The sequence below is a fragment of the Haplochromis burtoni genome, unplaced genomic scaffold, assembly GCF_018398535.1.
Source record: "Haplochromis burtoni strain Fernald_Lab_line unplaced genomic scaffold, NCSU_Asbu1 Contig_147, whole genome shotgun sequence".
NCBI classification, from domain to species: domain Eukaryota; kingdom Metazoa; phylum Chordata; class Actinopteri; order Cichliformes; family Cichlidae; genus Haplochromis; species Haplochromis burtoni.
In genome coordinates this window covers 149,422-167,197 of record NW_024582508.1, presented here as the reverse complement: position 1 = coordinate 167,197, position 17,776 = coordinate 149,422, and the positions used below count along the sequence as shown (strand labels likewise).

The 17,776-nt window shown below is 39.0% G+C and overlaps 1 protein-coding gene across 2 annotated transcripts in view; it reads left to right on the top strand.

The window, feature by feature from the left end:
• The window catches only part of LOC102296308 (kinesin-like protein KIF3C), a 28,184-nt gene extending 13,835 nt beyond the window's left edge, over positions 1-14,349 (top strand). Inside the window, exons 2-10 of one of the 2 annotated variants that reach the window (XM_042224740.1) lie at positions 7,855-7,956; positions 8,174-8,296; positions 8,577-8,585; positions 10,358-10,476; positions 11,685-11,801; positions 12,024-12,132; positions 13,025-13,170; positions 13,539-13,622; positions 13,715-14,349. In XM_042224740.1, coding sequence (XP_042080674.1) covers positions 7,855-7,956; positions 8,174-8,296; positions 8,577-8,585; positions 10,358-10,476; positions 11,685-11,801; positions 12,024-12,132; positions 13,025-13,170; positions 13,539-13,622; positions 13,715-13,784 — 879 coding nt within the window. In that variant the 3' untranslated portion in view covers positions 13,785-14,349. The remainder of the gene's footprint in view (positions 1-7,854; positions 7,957-8,173; positions 8,297-8,576; positions 8,586-10,357; positions 10,477-11,684; positions 11,802-12,023; positions 12,133-13,024; positions 13,171-13,538; positions 13,623-13,714) is intronic. The other variant, XM_005931573.3, reaches the window with a different exon arrangement.
• Positions 14,350-17,776: the final 3,427 nt, after the last annotated feature.

Genomic DNA, 17,776 nt, shown 5'->3' with positions numbered 1-17,776 from the left:
GTGTGTGTGTGTGTGTGTGTGTGTGTGTGTGTGTGTGTGTGTGTGTGTGTGGGTAGGAGGCTGATAACTGCACAAGCTCATCTCTGCTCTACATCTTTTCAGCATGGAAGGCAGCATCACTGAAATATTGATGAACCAACTGTGTGTGTCCATGTCTGTTTTCATGTGTGTCGCTAGAGAAAACATTCACCGAGAGAGAGAAATGTCTGCACGTACACATCAAATATTAAATATATGTTATCTCACACGGCACAGAAAGTGAAAATTGGATTTCAAGAGGTACAAGTAATGTAATATTTTGCTAATATGATGTTGTATGAATTCCATAGATATTAAATAATGAATTTAAGCACTTAAAGACATGTTGGGTCAAAATTAGTCCAAAACGTACCTCTACATGCATTTGCTTTATTTTAAAGACAGCAGTTAGCTTATGCTAGTGTCAGTGCATAGTTTAGTGGTTAACACACTTGGTTGAAGGTTGAAGGTTGCTGGTTTGTTTCCCAAAAACTGAGTTTTGTCAGGAGGTGCATCGGAGGTAAAAACTCCCAAATCAAGCCTGCGGAGCAACCTGCCTTACAGTTGCACCTACTTTTTGCTAACTGTAGTCGCCGTTGTGACTGGTTGTCTGCCAAAAAGTGTTTTTCAATGTTTCTGTTTTGTTGTTTTTAATGTAAAATAGCTTTACTTATATTGGTGAATACACAGCAATGAACAGGATTTATGAGGGGTTATAATATAAAATAAAGAAATTACACTATTTTGTGAGCTTCTTTATGATTCTACATGTGATTGTACCTACATTATAATCTGTAATGTCCCTTGGGTCACTTAAGTATGTTTACAGTGTTACTATTAATGGTTCTCTTTCATATAGATGTACTAGAAGAGACATAATCTCTTGATTTGTAAGCTTTAGTCCCAGTGGTACAAGTATCACTACACACGCTCAAATCTTTAAAGACTTTTTAGGCATTTTGAAGTTTTATATTTGCTTTCCAGATATCAGTTAGCGTAGTTAAGAGTAACAGAAAGTAACTAAAACTCGCAAATGAACTTATTATTTAGATAATTTTAGTAGATTTACTAAAGAAGAAACTACAGAAAGCTGAACTAGAGCTTAAGAGAGATCTTGACCCTAGGCAGGAATAAGTCAAGTGAGTTTTATTTATACAGCACATTTGAAAACACAAATAGACCCAAAGCCCTTTACAGACAGACCAATTTGTAATCCAGCTCTCAAGAACTCGGGCCAAAGCACATCGCTTTCAGGACTGATTTGCTGTCTTTTCTTCAAGCAGCTGCATTTTTCTCAAAATGTTGAAGTCTTGCTTAAATCTTCCTGCAAAAATCTGCTGCAGGTTTGAGCATGAAAGAAATGCCACAGTAAATTTGTTGTACTCCTCTTGATATAAGGTGGCAGGTACATGCTGCACAATTTTACAGCTCAAATATTTTTATCATCACCCTCTTTTCTCCTGATAAAGTATAGATTTAAAAGCTTGGATTGACAGTGTACAGTGTTTTTTTTATCATCTACATTAATATGTATCAACAAATAGGAACCTTTGAGGAAAATTATTGTCAAATATGAATATCTGTGTCTTTTATTGTGAAAATGTATGGCCTAAACAGAAAAACAGGTCAAATCACAAAATAAATTTGTATTTGTTTCTGCTTGTGTTTGTATTCCAGCAAAATAGACAGATGTCCTGCTGATTGTAAGGCATTTACTGAATCTGTCTCCTGTGTTTGAAGGATGCAGTTGATGAGGGATGGATGTCAAACTGTAATAGGATTTGAGGCTTCAAGTCGTGGCAGTTTAAGTGGTTTTTGCATAATCATTCTTCGATATGTCCCGGCCCACACTGCTCGCTGTTTTTCATACTCAATTGTCTTCTTCTTTTTACTTCTCTTTTCTTCTGCGTGTGTGTCTGCCCACTAGGATTTCTGTCTTTCTGCTGCACAGACCTGTTGTCGTCACATTATATTTATAGCCCAGGCTCCCAGCGGGCCCCGGCCTTGCTGTGATTGGCTGGCTGATGCTGATGAGCCAGCTCAATGTGCAACACTTCCCATTCTCTTCACTTTCCCATCAGCAAGTGGATCAGTCACAGCCAGAAGAATCTGAGCAGACACTTATGGGCAGATCATATATCCATAAATAAGTATGCAGGCTGGCACTCACACGCGCTCTCAAATACATTTCTAAATGCTTCAGTTTTCTTCTTCGGCATCCTCCTGCAGACTCCGCTGCTTCCCACAATGTTTCTTTAAACTTTGCAGTTTCTGGTAATTTTGCTGTGAGATAAACAACCAGCTATCGGCACTGTGATAGCTTGTCACTGCGATTGAAAGCAACCTGTCTCCAAACAGTTGCAGTCCAACTTGGATTAACTGCATTCACTTCCAGGCTGATTGGCAAAGCTTTGCTAATTACTGCTGCCCAGTTTATAAACACAGGCAGCCAACACAATGCAATAAATTTGAGTCTGTCTGCACAGATGAGTGCAGCTTGTCTCTTTGCAAAAGGGGACTCGACTTAGCTGGCATTCTGGTTATATTCATATAGAAAAGCAAGGTCACCCTGTGCCTGTGTTATTTTGCAGTTAGACTGCCATTCCTGCAGCAACTATCACACTATCTATAAGCGTCTGGCTGCTGAAATTACAAGTTTATTGCACACAATCACACCTGCTGTTTCCCCAAGTGTTGCTGTGGTATAAATTATGTTAAGGCTTAAAGTGAGACGTGAGTGATGTTTTGTCTTGTTTAGCATTAAATTGTACTGAAAGAGAGTCTACTGTATCGAGCTGCTGTTCAGTTTCTCCAGTATATTTTGCTTAAGCCTTGTTTAGCACTAGCTATTTATGATAAAAGTCATTTATAGTCGTATCTTGTTAGCCAACATAGCATGCTTACATTAACCTTAACTGAGCTGCGTGTGTTTACTTGTACTACTCGTGTTGCAGGGACAAAAATCGGAATCTTTGTTTATCATCATTTAATTTTAGGACCAAGATTTGACTCAAGATTAGTATAAGGTTAGGTTGTGACTAAGGTTTGGCACATAATGTTATTGATTATGGTTTGGATAAATCATAAAAGGAGTGTAAGTCAAAATGATGTCCTTTAAAGTGATGGAAAGGCTTTGTGTGTGAGACTGAAACCTTGATCTGCCTGGATGTCTGGAAACAGAATCATGACTCCAGTGAGTCGACAGTCATCTGAGTGAAGGTCATTTGGCTTCCACCCTGAGTCATCGTCCTCCTCCCCACGACCTCTTCCTCTTTTCCTGCCTTCTTTGTATCAGCTTTAATCAGAAAAGTTAACTCGAAGATTTAAAAGTCCTTTTAACCATAACCATGACTTTTCTTTCTTAGCGTTTAAATTTATTGAATTTATTTATTGAACATGTATATTGCAAAGATTGAAAGGTTTGGTCAGAAGATAATGACGGGATTGTTTTGCTTTCAAGTCTCTACAGGTCACCTGCTTGTGACAAAAGTGAAGACAGCATCACCTTTGGTTTTCTTAGGCCGGTCACTCCTGGGAACGTTCACCACTGTTTTCTCCATTTGTGGATAATGGCTCTCACCAGTTTTTACTGGAGTTCTAAAGCCTTAGAAATGGCTTTGTAGCCCTTTCCAGACTGATACATGTCAGTGACTTTGTTTGTCATCTGTTCTTGAGTTTCTCTGGATTGTGGCATGATGTCTGTCTGACTTTACTTTGTCAGACAAGTTCTATTGAAGTGACTTCTTGATTCAGCAGGTCTGGCAGTAATCAGTCCTGAGTGTGGCTCGTAAAACTGAACTAAAACATGTGGTTAACCACATTGAATTCATCATTAATCATTTAAAAACTGCATTTTAGATTTATTTCTGTCTAGTATTAAAGTTAGTTTGATGATCTGACACTTAAATGTGAGAAAAATGCAAAAGAACTAAAAAATCAGGAAGAGACCAAATACTTTTTCACAGCACTGTAGGTCTTATTGGTAGAAATGCTTTCTTAAGTTCACATAAAGGATGCCGCTGCACTGTTTTCTTCATTTTCATCATAACAGCTGATGGAAATATTGTTCTCGTCCCAGTGCGACACTCATTTTTTTCTGCGCTTTAAATGTTATTTTGATTTAAGGCTGGAAATCAGTGCAGAAGCTACACTCTTGTTTGCCTGCTGTTTGTATTTAGACTAACCAGCATTTATGCGCAGTATACACCAACATTGTTCCAATTTAATTGGATGTTGTTATATCTGTTAGATCTGTGAATGGGTGTAATTGGGGTTTGACACAGTTTTATGAACCCACTGAGGCTCACAGTGGAGCTTTTTATAATCAGCAGACAACAATTTGCCACAAACCCCTCCCCCCAGCGCCCAATTGTAAAGCGCGCCTTCCAGTGTGAAAAACTCACTTGTATTGGGCTAATAAGCAGAAAACAGGTAGCTTTTGTTACTTAATTATCTGACGGTAACTTCTGAACCCTCTCAAGTCCTGCAGCCCTCACAATCCAGTCTCATTAATTTACTCCTTTTCTTTTGTCAGTTACTGCAGTAAACTGAGTTTCAAGTTTTCTGGGAGATTTTAAAAACTGTTAGAAACAACTGGCACAATTAAAGGGACGATTATAATGAACCATTTTAAATGGAGATTTTACTGAAACATATTTATGAATGAGGGCCAGTGTGTGATTAGTCTCTGCCCAGGCATAAAGAGGAACACATTAAACACTTTCATCAGTGCTTGTCACGTGTCTGTACAGAGCGCAGTAATTTCTATTTTTGTCTTGACTTTGTGAATGCAATAACTCAAGAATGAGGTGACGCAGAGTTTTCAAATCCATACCACAGGTGCATCTGCTAGGAGACTGAACACTGGCACCAGTATTTTTTTAATTGTTAGTAAGGTGGCTCTAAAATTTGTTGCCACCAGCTGTATTTGTTAAAGTTAAGAAGGCTTAGTGTGTAATTATTGGGAGAGGAGAAGGGTTGCTAATGGAGAGAAATGCTACCTGGGCAAGTATGTAATATATCAGTGTGAACTGCGGATGAATGAAATGTGCAAGCACCCGTGGGAAGCACTTTGACGGTTCTGGATTTAGATTTAAATGTTTTTGCAATTTTGAATCAAGCTAAAACGTGATTTTGCTTTACAAGATTAGTGCGTGATGAATGAGACAGACTCAAACTTTGAGTTAAATCCAAAATGTCAAGTGGCCGTTTAAGTCACCGACGTTTCACATCATAAAGACTGTGTGTAAGGGATCCAGCTAGCCTGTCAGGGAGGGCAGACATAGAATGCATGAGAGGGAAAATCCCTGACATGAATCAGCCCTTTAATGAAGCTGAAAGAATATGACAGAACACAAAGCACAGCGAACCGGTCGCTCACGGACACATTCACGCAGCAAACACAAAGACAGCTCAAAACAAAGAGGCTTTCTGTGGAAACCTGCTGCAGACGCATCCCCTCTGAAGGACTCCACTGTCCTCTGCTTGGGTGTAAGAGTGTGTTTTCGTGCTCACCCATACAGCCCATTGGAGAGCGAAAACCATATAGGCTGCACAGAGTTGCCACATGCACACACTGTCTTTTTGTAATCTGGAATGTGACCAATGCATTGTCCGTCTGTGGGAGCTTATTTCCGTTTTCCTCTCTTCCTGTATTTCCTTGTTACTTAAATCGTCCTTTAGAGCAGGGAGGCAGATAATGACAAGAACATGTGCAATTTTCATAACTTGAAAATTGCATCACTGTGACTCCAGACCTTTAATCTCTGCAGTAACTAGAAAAGCTGTAATCAGAGGCTCGAAATGATATTGAGTTTGGAACAGTCAAGTAAAGACATACATGATACTTGTAACTTACATATTCTCATATAAGAAAAAGTAGAAATTAAAGCAATAAAAGTAAGGAGGGCAAGGAAAGGAGCAGGAAGTAAAACCAAAAGAAGGCACAAGAGAAAAAAACCCTCAAAGTAAAATAAGAAGTAACTAAAAGACATAACTGACGCTGCAACATGAAGAATACACTGAAGTAAGAATAACACCAGAGACCGGGGAGCACCGACTCCTGGATCAACTAGGAACAACAACAAAAACTACAGAATACCAGGGCCATGACACTGTCACTGTACAAACGTTACAACAAAGCAGTGTGCAGGCATTATTAATTATTGTTGGTTAAGATCAAAGCTTAAGAGATCAACAGAGCTATTACAATGAATCCTAATGGGGGTATGAGTATGTGCACAAAATATCAAGTCCATCCATCTGTGGTCGAAAAACTAGATCTGACGCATTCATGCTTTGCATTGCATTCTGGCATTTGCACAACATTGAACTAAAATGAAGACAGATTTGGCATGTTCACCTTATTTCTTGTCCCAAAGGCTTTCACAGGTCTGCAAACGAGTCACTGTGGTTGTTTGGGTTGGAAACAAGACTCCAAAAGAAGCGTTAGTCTGACTGGGAGAAGCTCAATACGTGTGCAATTGTAGGAGGACATGTAACCATCAATGGCACTAGAGGATAGTCAAAGTCAAAGTCAGCTTTATTGTGCTTTCTTGGCCAGGTAACCCCTGAAAAGGAGATGTTAATCTCAATGAATGTCTTTGCTAAATACATTAAAGTGGTTATCGCTCATCATTACCTTTAGAAAATCAACAAGAAGGTGCCAACATATTTTACACTGTAACTTTGCACTGCTTTACTTTGACACGGTTTGTGATTCTGCAGAGTTTCAGCAGAGCTCAGCTTGTTGTCGCGTGTCGTCATGTCGATGCTAAGCTGCCAGCGTCCGTCTGCCTCATCAGCACAAAGTCTGCACTGACGAACACGCACAAAGACCCAATTGTTTAATGTCCAGATGAACTTATCTTGACCTCGCAAAGGTTCAAAAGCAAAGAAGTAAAACTCTCTAGTTCTTCTTTTCCGTTAGCGTTCAATTTTTGTCAGCAAGGGTTGACGTCAGATGAAATTTCTATATTAAGCCTTTGATTTATATTAATAACGGGGTTTATACCTGCTAATATACACTATTGTTTTGTGTTGTATTGTTTGGGCAAATGTTAAAAGAGCACCACAAAAGAAATAATAAGGAAAACACAAATCTACTGTGATCCAGTTAGTATCAATTTACAGCAGGCAATTAACATAATTAGTAGTCGGCATTAGCTGTTACTGAGTATAAACAGTGATCTAGAGGCACATTAAATGCTGCTTAAATGTAAGCTTCTTACCCCTTTTGAACACATTATTTATCCATCCTCTTCAGTGTCGCAGGGGGCTTGAGCAACTTTCAGCCACCATAGGGAGGGAGGAAAAGTACACCCTGTTACTAGTTGTCACCAAGCCAACACATAGAGACAGTGAATCATTTACCTTCAAATTCACACCTATGATTTAGATTAACCTATGGAAACTGTGGGCGAAAGCTGGAGTACCTGGAGAGAAACCACGTGAACAGAGGGAGAACGTGCAAACTCCACACTGAAAGGCTTCAAATGGTGGTGTTGAACTCAGGACCTTCTTGCTATGAGGCAACAGTGCTAACTGCCACGCTGCTGTATTTATAGTAATAAATACACATTATTTTCCTTTGGCTTTTATGGACTGTGTGTCCAGAAATTCATTTGAGGATGTTTTTCTAATGATGTTTAATAGCAAAAACTGTTTTTCCACTTTCATTTTTAACAGTGTGCTTGTTTAAACTTTAGCTGTATAGTGACTTTTTGATGTGACATTAAATACAGAACCCTGCAGGATGTGTGGCATTTGACGGAGAATATAAAGCATATAATAAAGTAGCTTCAGAAATATTAATCAAAATGTTGTTTGTTTTTTCAGGCGATGGAGAGCAAGCTGCTGGTCGGTGGAAAGAACATCATAGATCACACCAATGAGCAGCAGAAGATGCTGGAGATAAAAAGGCAGGAGATAGCAGAGCAGGTAAAGCGTTTTTTGCAGTAGTACACTAATTTACTCAGTACAGCTGCACAGTTCATACTTCAGGCATACATTTAAAACCTTAGGAGAAATCTTTTCTGCAGCAGTTTGTTTAACATTTACAGTAATTAGTGTTTTCTGCAGCCTGAATTGATAAAAACACTCCAGAGCTGAGGAGAATCCACAAAGGAACAGGGTGATATTTGCATTCTGCTTTCAGACGCGTAAGGAGCGCGAGATCCAGCAGCAAGTGTTGATTCAGGATGAAGAGACGCTGGAACTGAGGGAGACTTTCACTTCTCTGCAGCAGGAGGTTGAAGCCAAGACAAAGAAACTCAAGAAGGTAAAATATCCTGATGATGCAGAAAAAAATCTGATGCACACAAGTAGAAATACAGTAGATATCCTCATTTCTACTCTCGCACACACTTTTGCAAAAGAGGTAATAGACATAGTAGTATAGGTGTGTTTTAACGTGCACACACTTACAGACCTTCCCTTTTTGTTCCTAATGTGAGAATGTCCCTCTTTACCCCCTTCTTTCCCTTTGACCTTTGACCTGGATCACAAATGACCCCTTGACTTGGACACTCGCTTCGTTCGGACACACACTTAAATCTCAGTACCTCAAGGTTTGTCCTGCCGTCCCTTTCCCTCCCTCCCTATCTGCCATTTTTACGTATTCACGCTTTCTGCACTAACCTCAGTCTTCCTTCACTTCAAATCCCCCAGTAACTCACTAAACCTCTCCCTCACCAGTGCAAACACCGAACCTATTACATCCTTCCCCTCTCTTTCCGTGTCCCTATCTCGCTGCACGGACGCGACCAGCAGGACTAACACCAAGCGGCCCGTTGTGCGAGTGCGGGCGACAATGTAACTAATGATCCTTTGCTGATCTTTGCTGCCCTGATTCCCAAACGTAGGTCCATCTACTCCTCTCACACTGCATGATGCCGTCAGTCTGAAGAAAAGAGGGGGTGTTTTTCACGCTGTGCATTCAAAACTCAGTGGGCAGTCCGTAAAGCTCAGTGACTACAAAAATGTCACTGACACCTTGTTTGCTGGAGAAGAAAAAAAAACCCACTACTGCAGAATCCTATTTCTTAAAATAGCCAATGATAATTTTTTTCCTTCCAAAGTCATTATTTAATGATCAACTGAGAAGTTGATCATGTTAACTGTTAAGTTGGAATAATGATTGTAGGTAATGTAAAAAAAAGAAAAAAAGATTGCCACGGTTACCTGTAGTTTTTCATGTTTGTCTACAAATACTCGCTGATACTCACCCAGCAGTAGTAAAACTTGAAAAGTAAAAAGGTTTGCCTTTTTAAAAATGCTGGCTGTAGCGTTGAGGCACAGCTTTTATTTTGAAGGTGAACGTTCTCCATGTTCTTAATTTAACTGCAGCTTGGAGAGTAGCTGGACAGTGCTCTCACTGCTGTTCAAACAGTAGCAATATGCTAGCGACCTGAGCATTCACTGGATGAGGAATACACATTTTTCCTTAGGAACATGTGTCACAGTTTGTTGTGTTAACTGAAGCAATTCACTAAAATTAAAGTAATTTCAAGCTTAAAGAGATTTTCAGGGACAAAAGGACATATTATCATGGTTTAGCAGAGAGGTGGAAGCAACTGCATACAAGTGCATGACATAAAGCAAAGAGCAAGCTTTACTCCAAAGCTGATAAGTCAACAAAACTAAATGATAAAAGGTGAAACCAAGTTAGCACTGAAGCAAAAAGGCTAGAGGAACAGCAGGAAAAACAAACTTCCGGGGATATTACAGCTAACACTAAAAATCAGGATGGAGACTGGGAAAGACAGAAACACTGCAAAACCAACAGGGACCAGAATTCAGTGATAAAAGCACTTTTAGCCACATTTTTCTTAGCATAAGAAGAGAGTGAGAGTACCTTTCTGTAATGTAACATTAAGGCTTCAGCTTTGAAGTCTAAATTTAACTGTCAAATCCAATTTCTGGCGGTTTTTAAAGGTATTTAAATTTTTTAAGCTAGCATCTGTGAAAATCTGTCCTAAAATTGAGATTTGCCCCAGATGCTTCTTATTGATTTGACTTTTTTTTTTTGGGGGGGGTGCTCTGCGTGTCCGAGCTGCAGAGCCTGCAGTGTCATGATTCACAGCTGAAGTCAGGATTCGCCTTTATGTTTGAAGCCTCGGGTGAAGTCAAAGAATGAACAGTGTGAAATCTCAGGAGGAACCAGGAGGAGGAATTAGAGGAGGAGAGCTCCCATTGGCTGGCCTGTTCACCAGACACCAGCGCCTCCAGTGCTGTTGCTATGGGCAACCGAGCTGCAGCAAGTTGTAGACCAGTCCATCTTCACTGGGAACCTCAGGCCTGATTGCTCCTCTCGCTTGCATGTCTTTGTCGTTTCTTCCAGCTGTACGCCAAGCTCCAGGCAATCAAAGTAGAGATCAAGGACGTGAACGACGAGCACGTGAGGAGCAGACAGGAGCTCGAGCAAACTCAGAACGAGCTCACCAGAGAGCTCAAGTTCAAGTGAGTCAACCACAAATCACAAAGAGTGCTCAAAAATCGCCACATACAGTACGGGATTCTTCAAAGCAATACGCCCCATTTAAAGATCAAACATAAGGCCAGGGGGCCAGCATTGGCCTGGCAAAGACCCCATTCTGGTCCGCAGACTTCACAGTCACTCATAATACACCAAAATAGTTAAGTAATAGATAAACAATTAAATGACAGAAAAGTTCCTGTTTTTTACTCTCCAATATGAAAATTTTGGTTAAAAAACAAAAAGAACATTTTCATTCATCATCAAAAAAAAACCCCTAACTAACTACAGGACAGTAATTTTATGCATGTATCATGTAGAAATTGCGCCTCTTTATCTTATGTTAAAAATATCTCAGGGATTAAACGTATAATTAAACATCTTTAGAGTGATAGAAATGGCAGTTTCACTCGTCTCACCATCAAAATGGGCTGTATGTGGCCATTGATGTAAAATGACTGTGACATCCCTCATTTAAATAGTTACTTCCTTTGCAGACTGAGTGTTTACACTAAATAAAAAATTGTGTTAGGCTTTTACCGGTTGTCTTTTATTCTATGCAAAAGTACGGCTGCAAGGTAAGCAGTTAAGAAATGCTTTTACTTGAAATCTGTTCTTGCAGAGGTAGGGGTCTTTTTTTTTTGCCAAACTCAGTACTTTTACAGTTTTGTTAACAGTTTTTTTCTTCTTTTTGTTTGCTCCCCTGCTGCGTAAACCTTTCTTCATTGTCAGAAGTCTACATTTCTCATTATGCTTTCCAAAAAGAGCCCTGCTAGCAGCTGTGATAGCCAGATGCTCTTTCTTCTTTTCCTTTTTTAAAATTTCTCTAAGCAGTGAAAGTGCTTTGTAATAGTATTGTAATAAGACCATAAAATATTTGTTAAGCTGTTCTTTTAAACTTGTTTTTGTGCAGCCAGTTAAATAGCTAAGTTATGTTGATTTGAAGAAACAGCTAAACCCATAAAAAAGCTTCTAATCAAGAGTTCATTTATCAGTAGGTTTAGTGTTTATGAGTAAAAAAGACTTTACAAATTCAAAGAAAATCATTTTTTCTGTTTAAAATGTGAAAAGTATACAAATAAACCCCTAAAATCTTACTCATAGTGCATTTGCTATTACAACCACATGACTCCAGACTTGTATATGATATAAACCATTACTTCTTGCATCACTCTGTGTTGTGAACACGCAGGTATCTGATCATAGAGAACTTCATCCCGCCCGAGGAGAAGAATAAGATAATGAACAGGCTGGTCTTTGACCCTGAGGAAGACCAGTGGAAGTTCCAGTCACTTGTTCCTGCTGAAAGGTCAGCGTCTGTTTTCGATGTAAAAGAATAAACTCTTAAATTTAGTCAGGCTTTAGTTTAGATCTCTGGGCGCCGTGCATCATATGATTATCTCTTCTTCTCATCTTCTTCCGCTGCTGTTTGAGTGGCATCCTCCTTTTTCTGGCTTTTTTGGTGTTTTGAGAATTGATTCCAAATTGGGTTTTTGTGTGTCTCATTGATCCCGACTTTTCTTCCGTTCAGTAAATCCTCGCAGATGAAGAAAAGGCCAGCATCTGCAGTCGGATACAAACGACCCATCAGCCAGTATGCCAGGGTTGCCATAGCGATGGGAGGTCATTCCAGATACAGGGTAAGTGTCTGTGTGTGTGATGACTTGGCATCCTTTTGAGGACATAAAACAAGCCCACAAATATAAATCATTAAATTTTAATGTAAAGAAGTATGGTTTTTTTGTTTTTTCATAAATCTTTATTCTGAATGTTATTTAATTAATTATGTAAATTTTTATTTCCATTATAGGTCAGTCAGTTTATATTCTGTTTAATTTGTCCTTGTGGATCCTGAAAGACTAAATATCAGTTTTTCAGTTTTAAAGATTTCAAGCATGATTTACTCTTATAGTTTTGAATATTTACTAGTAATGGTATTTTTACCATCTGTCAAAGTCAAAGTCAGACTTAAGACTCATTGAAATATAAAAACCAACACTAAACATGAACAATAAAAAACATACTGGAATCTTAAGGCACTGGAAATTGAAGGAACTAGAAACCAAGTGGCAAAAATATCATGACGATCTCAGGATCATGACATTACTTTCTTTTTTTTTGTTGCTTTGCTTATAAAAAACCCTTAACTATAAAAATGCACCATACTTTATTAAAGCATTTGCTATGAAATTAATGGACTCAGCTTTTAATAGAGTAACACAGCATTCAGTAAAAGTGACCGAGAGCTACTTAGCCATTGAATGAACCTCCCAGCAAGCAGTTTTTGTGCTGATGTTAATGCCACAGCAGCTTTCTCTGCAGTTAAGTACTGACTTGTTGCAGTGGGGGCATCCTATTAAAGTACCATGGTCAAAGTCTCTTTGCAATAACAAATGTTTATAAAGGCAGATTGAACGGCTAGTTTCTTGATTTTATACACCTGTTGTTAAGGGGCTGAAAACACTTTTTTTCAATACTTTGATCCATATAATGTGTTACTAACTGTAGGTAATGTTTTCATAATGTGTTCAGGCTGAGAACATCATGTTTCTGGAGCTGGACATGACTCCTCCAAACACCGCCTCAGTCGATTGCTCGAAGGATGGAGAACCGAACCAAAGTCCCTCGGTGGACAGCTCGCCCACCAAGGAGAAAGGCGTTCGAAAGTCCCAGTCTTGGTGAGGTCAAATTAATGCAGCCTCTTCTCATATAAATAAAACAGATGTTGTCGTTCTTTATTGGCATACACTTACTGCACGCTGCTGCTGCTCAGATGTTTCTACATCTGGAAATAGAGCTGAGAATACTTTGTCATTTTTGTGTTTGAAACCCGCTTCCACTGTTCAGCCTGTGCATGTGACCTGTGAACTGTAAATGGTTTAGCATCAGAGCATCTCTACAGTAAATGGGATTATTCAGGATTAGCCACACCCTCTTGCCCTAATCTGATGGTTTATCTGTCATTTTCTCAGCTTCATAATCTCAATAATCTGTGATTGTACATATTATACATATATTATACAACTTTTGTTTTTTGTTTTTTCAGGTGTCAGACTCCAAAATCCATGACTTCCTCCCCTTCTAATGTGTCCTTGGCAGCATGTCACACTGCCACACCCGCAGCGGCACAGTAAAGCTTTAATGAAGAGAGCTTTTTTTTATTGCCATTATTATTATTATTATTTATTTGATCTCTCAACATCAACTTCCTCTTTTGGCCAGTGGCCGCCTTACAGACTTCTCAGTGAGGCCCACTGCTGGGACACAAACACACCACCACCACCTCTGCTGAAAGCTGACAGACTACATGGAAATGATCTTCTGGCAGGAAACTACATGACCATATGAACCTCAGAAACTCTGTATAAATCAGTTCCTCCAGTTCCTCCTCCGGCAGAGCCCTTTCCTCTTTTGCATGTCAGATCATCTCTGAAAACAGCTGGCTGCAATGCTGAACTGCCCAGACTGTTGTGTGTGTGTGTCTGTGTGTTTGTGTGTGTCTGTTGTGTACAAAGCGCCGTATGATTGCCTGTTTGTGTTTCTAGTCATGACCACTGCAGATTTAAAGGTGAAGGTTTCATGTATTCTGGATTTTTCAAAGCAGGTTTGGTCTGTTTTCTATGTAGAAGTTGGACTTCATCGTCAGAGAGTTTATGTCAGTGTTGGCTTTTGGAAATGAGTACACACACAAAAATAAGAATATACGATGTGTACTGTTGTTGGTCAGACGAGGTGCTCAAGACCTGAATGATGACCGTTGTCATTCCTGTTGCCTCCCATCATTTATCTGTCCCCCTGCAGTGTCTAATTTAAATGAAATGTCTTAAAAACTAATGTAATTAAAATGAAGAACACGAGGCATGTCACACTGTCAGAATTATTTTACTGGGATTTTAATTCAACAAACAAACACGGATGGGCGGATGGTGACCAGATCCCAGCAAACTAAATGTGGGACAAACACGACGTTTGTCTGGGACTACGTGGGGCGCGTCAACAATGCTGGCAGGACGTCAAATATATTACATTAACGTGCAAATATTCCAGGTCTTTTGTCAAGTAAATAAGAATTAAACAAGGCCGAAGTGGTCTAATATAATAGTCTTTATATGCTCCTGTATCCTCTGTTATTTCAGCGCCTCCTCTGTGTGGTAATAGTCTTAGTGTTTCAGTAGAGATGCATCCATTTTAACCCATTATGACATAAATATACTGTGCAAAACTGAAAAGCAACTCTAGCACAACAGCCAAACGCTCTATTTCTCAGTATAAACTGCATCTTAATTTTCTTTGTGGCAGTTTCCATGATATTTAGCAAAATCTACAAAGCTTGTTGCTTTTTGGTGACTTGGAACTTTCACTGATGGTCACATCTTAAGACAGGCTAATCTTTATTTAAATACAAAACAAAGCCTTCTCGTCACAGAATTTAGAAAAGCACATGTTCTGCAGAGTCAAAACGTCAGCCATTGTCTCGGGACAAGGGGACAATAAATAAAAATGCTGTGCAGTCACACATGAAGAGGGACATCTGATCATCCTGGATTCATATTAGATTCATGAATTATGAATAGTTTGTGTCAAAAATGTGACCTTTTTAGAGCGGTGTAGAGTTCATTAAATAAATAATACCATGTAAGTTTAAGCTTTGCCATGAAGATAGTTTAACACAAAACAACTTTCAACTAATGCATCTCATTGTGCCATCTGGCATCAATGAAAATGCAGTTCATGCATCAGGATGGGGTGAACCAGTCGATACTGCAGACTAAAATCTGGCCTCCACTGAGGTGAATTAGTGTTTTTTTAGGTGGCACTTTTTTCAAAAAGACTGGTGCCTCACAAAGACACATTTTATTAAGAAGACATGAAGTAAAAATGAAACTTAAGCAATTGTTTATTAAGTTAAGGTTAAGTAAATAATTAACCTTAACTTACATACATATAAATAATTTTATATTAATCCTCGTGGAATATTTATACTGGTGGTCATGTGCACCAGTGTGACAGTATTTAGCTTCAGTTTTCCAAACAAAAGGTTATTTTATTAGAAAAACTGCTTCACTGAAAGTGCAAGAAATAGTCTTAACGTGGTGGAACCTATAAAAACAGCTGCTGCTGCCTAAACTCACATGAGGATGCATTTGCCTGGAGGCAACTGTGGTTGTGATTTGGTGCTATATGATATGAAAGAAAACTGCGTTGAAACGAACTTCCAGCAACATCCGTGGAACACAGTGCAACTCCTATGGTCGACTGACACTATTTGCCACATTGCCTTCAACAGTTATACGATAAAAACATTTTACAGGCAGCAGTTTAAACAGCATATGTAAGGAGTAAAATATATAAACAATATTTACAACAAACACTTTCACCAATGAGGAGACGGCAAGAATGGCCTGGACATATCGACATATAGTTTAAACCCAATAATGGTCACTGGAATTTGGAAGTGACCATTAGAAATCCTGGTTGGCACTTTCTTTGGGACTTAAAAAGTGAAAATAAGAGGCGGTGTTTAAATTTTTCCTCATCTAAAGTCAGAGAAATCACACCCTGAGTCTGAAAATGTCTTGGAAGTAAAAAACAATCTGACTTCTGCCTGTAGTTGTGAATCAAAATGATAAATTAAGCCTCTTCTAAACAATGGAAACTTGGACACACGGGTTGTTTTTGGACTCAAAAACATGTCTCATGTGCTGCTGAAGCCACACAAGCTGGCTTCAGTCAAACATTCCTTCATTCAGTCGTCTGTCAAAGAGCTTCACCAGCAGCAGCTTCTTTAAACCCATGATCAGTAAAGAAATGAGAACCAGAGGTTGCCATCTCAAGGATGGAGCACCTGTTGTACCCAGGAATCAACACGAACATACGTTCACTGAACACATTTTTCTTCTTCTTTGACATGTGGTTTCTATCAAATTGTACAGTAAATAAAAAAGAAATTTAGCAGGCTGTGTGCAGTCAGGTGTGCACAATTTAGTGTCACTGGGTTCATTACTTCCTAAAGGGTAAAAGGAGGAAACAGCAGGGGGTCAGACTGACTAACCATCAATGTATTATTGATGCGAAAGGAGGAACCGCAGCTAAACCCCCTCAGTGGGTGTACAACAGCAAAGAAGAGTCATTGACCCGTGTAAAAGTAAAGTGTATATCACCAATGTGCAGCACATCTCCACACATCAAATCAAATGGAAACTTGGACATTCCTGAGATTTCTTGGCATTTTCAATGCATGCTTGAGCTCTCACTGGGGCTGCAAATACGAACAGAAGTCCAAAACCCAGAAATATTTAGTTTACAAAAATGAAGCCTTAGGATACTGGAGCCGAATACAACTTGACATTCTGGTTTTAGAATTGTTTTAGTTAAGGGAGCAGAGTAAACACTCATGCCACTTTAATACTCAGTTATGTTAGACCTAAAGGTTTGAAATGGCAAAAAGAAACTATTTTCTAGTTACAAATTAATATCAGATGCTTTTGGAATGGTTAAAGCCATTTAGAAACACACACAGAGCATTTTATATGTTTAGTTATCAGTATCTCAGCCTGCAGCTGACCCAGTTTTTAATGTGTATATATAAATATCTAAAAATAGACTTTAACTGCTCTGAAGCTTCTTGTGTTCATATTGTATAATGGAGGTTAAATCCATTCAACTGCTTTATTGCTGATACTTCTCATACAATATTTTGTGCATTTATTTGGATGCTCGTATTAAACATGGACAAGGTTACAAATAATGAGGTCTGTGTTTGTGGAAGTAATCTCTGTGAGCTTCACAGATTACCATTGTATGGTCTTTACCTTACAATGTAAAACTCCTTGAGGTATTCAGACCGTGTTGCACATGTATCGTCCTTTGCTAAGTGGTAGAAGATCAGCATAAATCTTCCTTACAATCAATAAATGAAAATGGAAAATGGATGTAGCTTACAGGTGTGACGCCACTGCGGAAGCACTATAAGATGCAAAAGAAAATCTGTATATAAGAGAAATCACTAAATACTATCCTGGTGAATTTATGCTGGCAGTTAGAGTTAGATCATAAGTTTAAAGTCTTTAGCATATGAGGGTGCAGTGTCCCTCAGTTCTGCAATGAGATTTTCCTCGTGCTAGTGTTTGATTTTTCGTACCTAAGACAACCTCAAGCCTCCAAAAAATGGGACATCAGTCCATATTTTGAGTTCAGAACTTGGAATTTCTTTCTGGTTACAGATAAGTGCTCAAAAAACAAACAAAAATATAGAAATTTAAGGGAAAAAAAATTCACACAGAA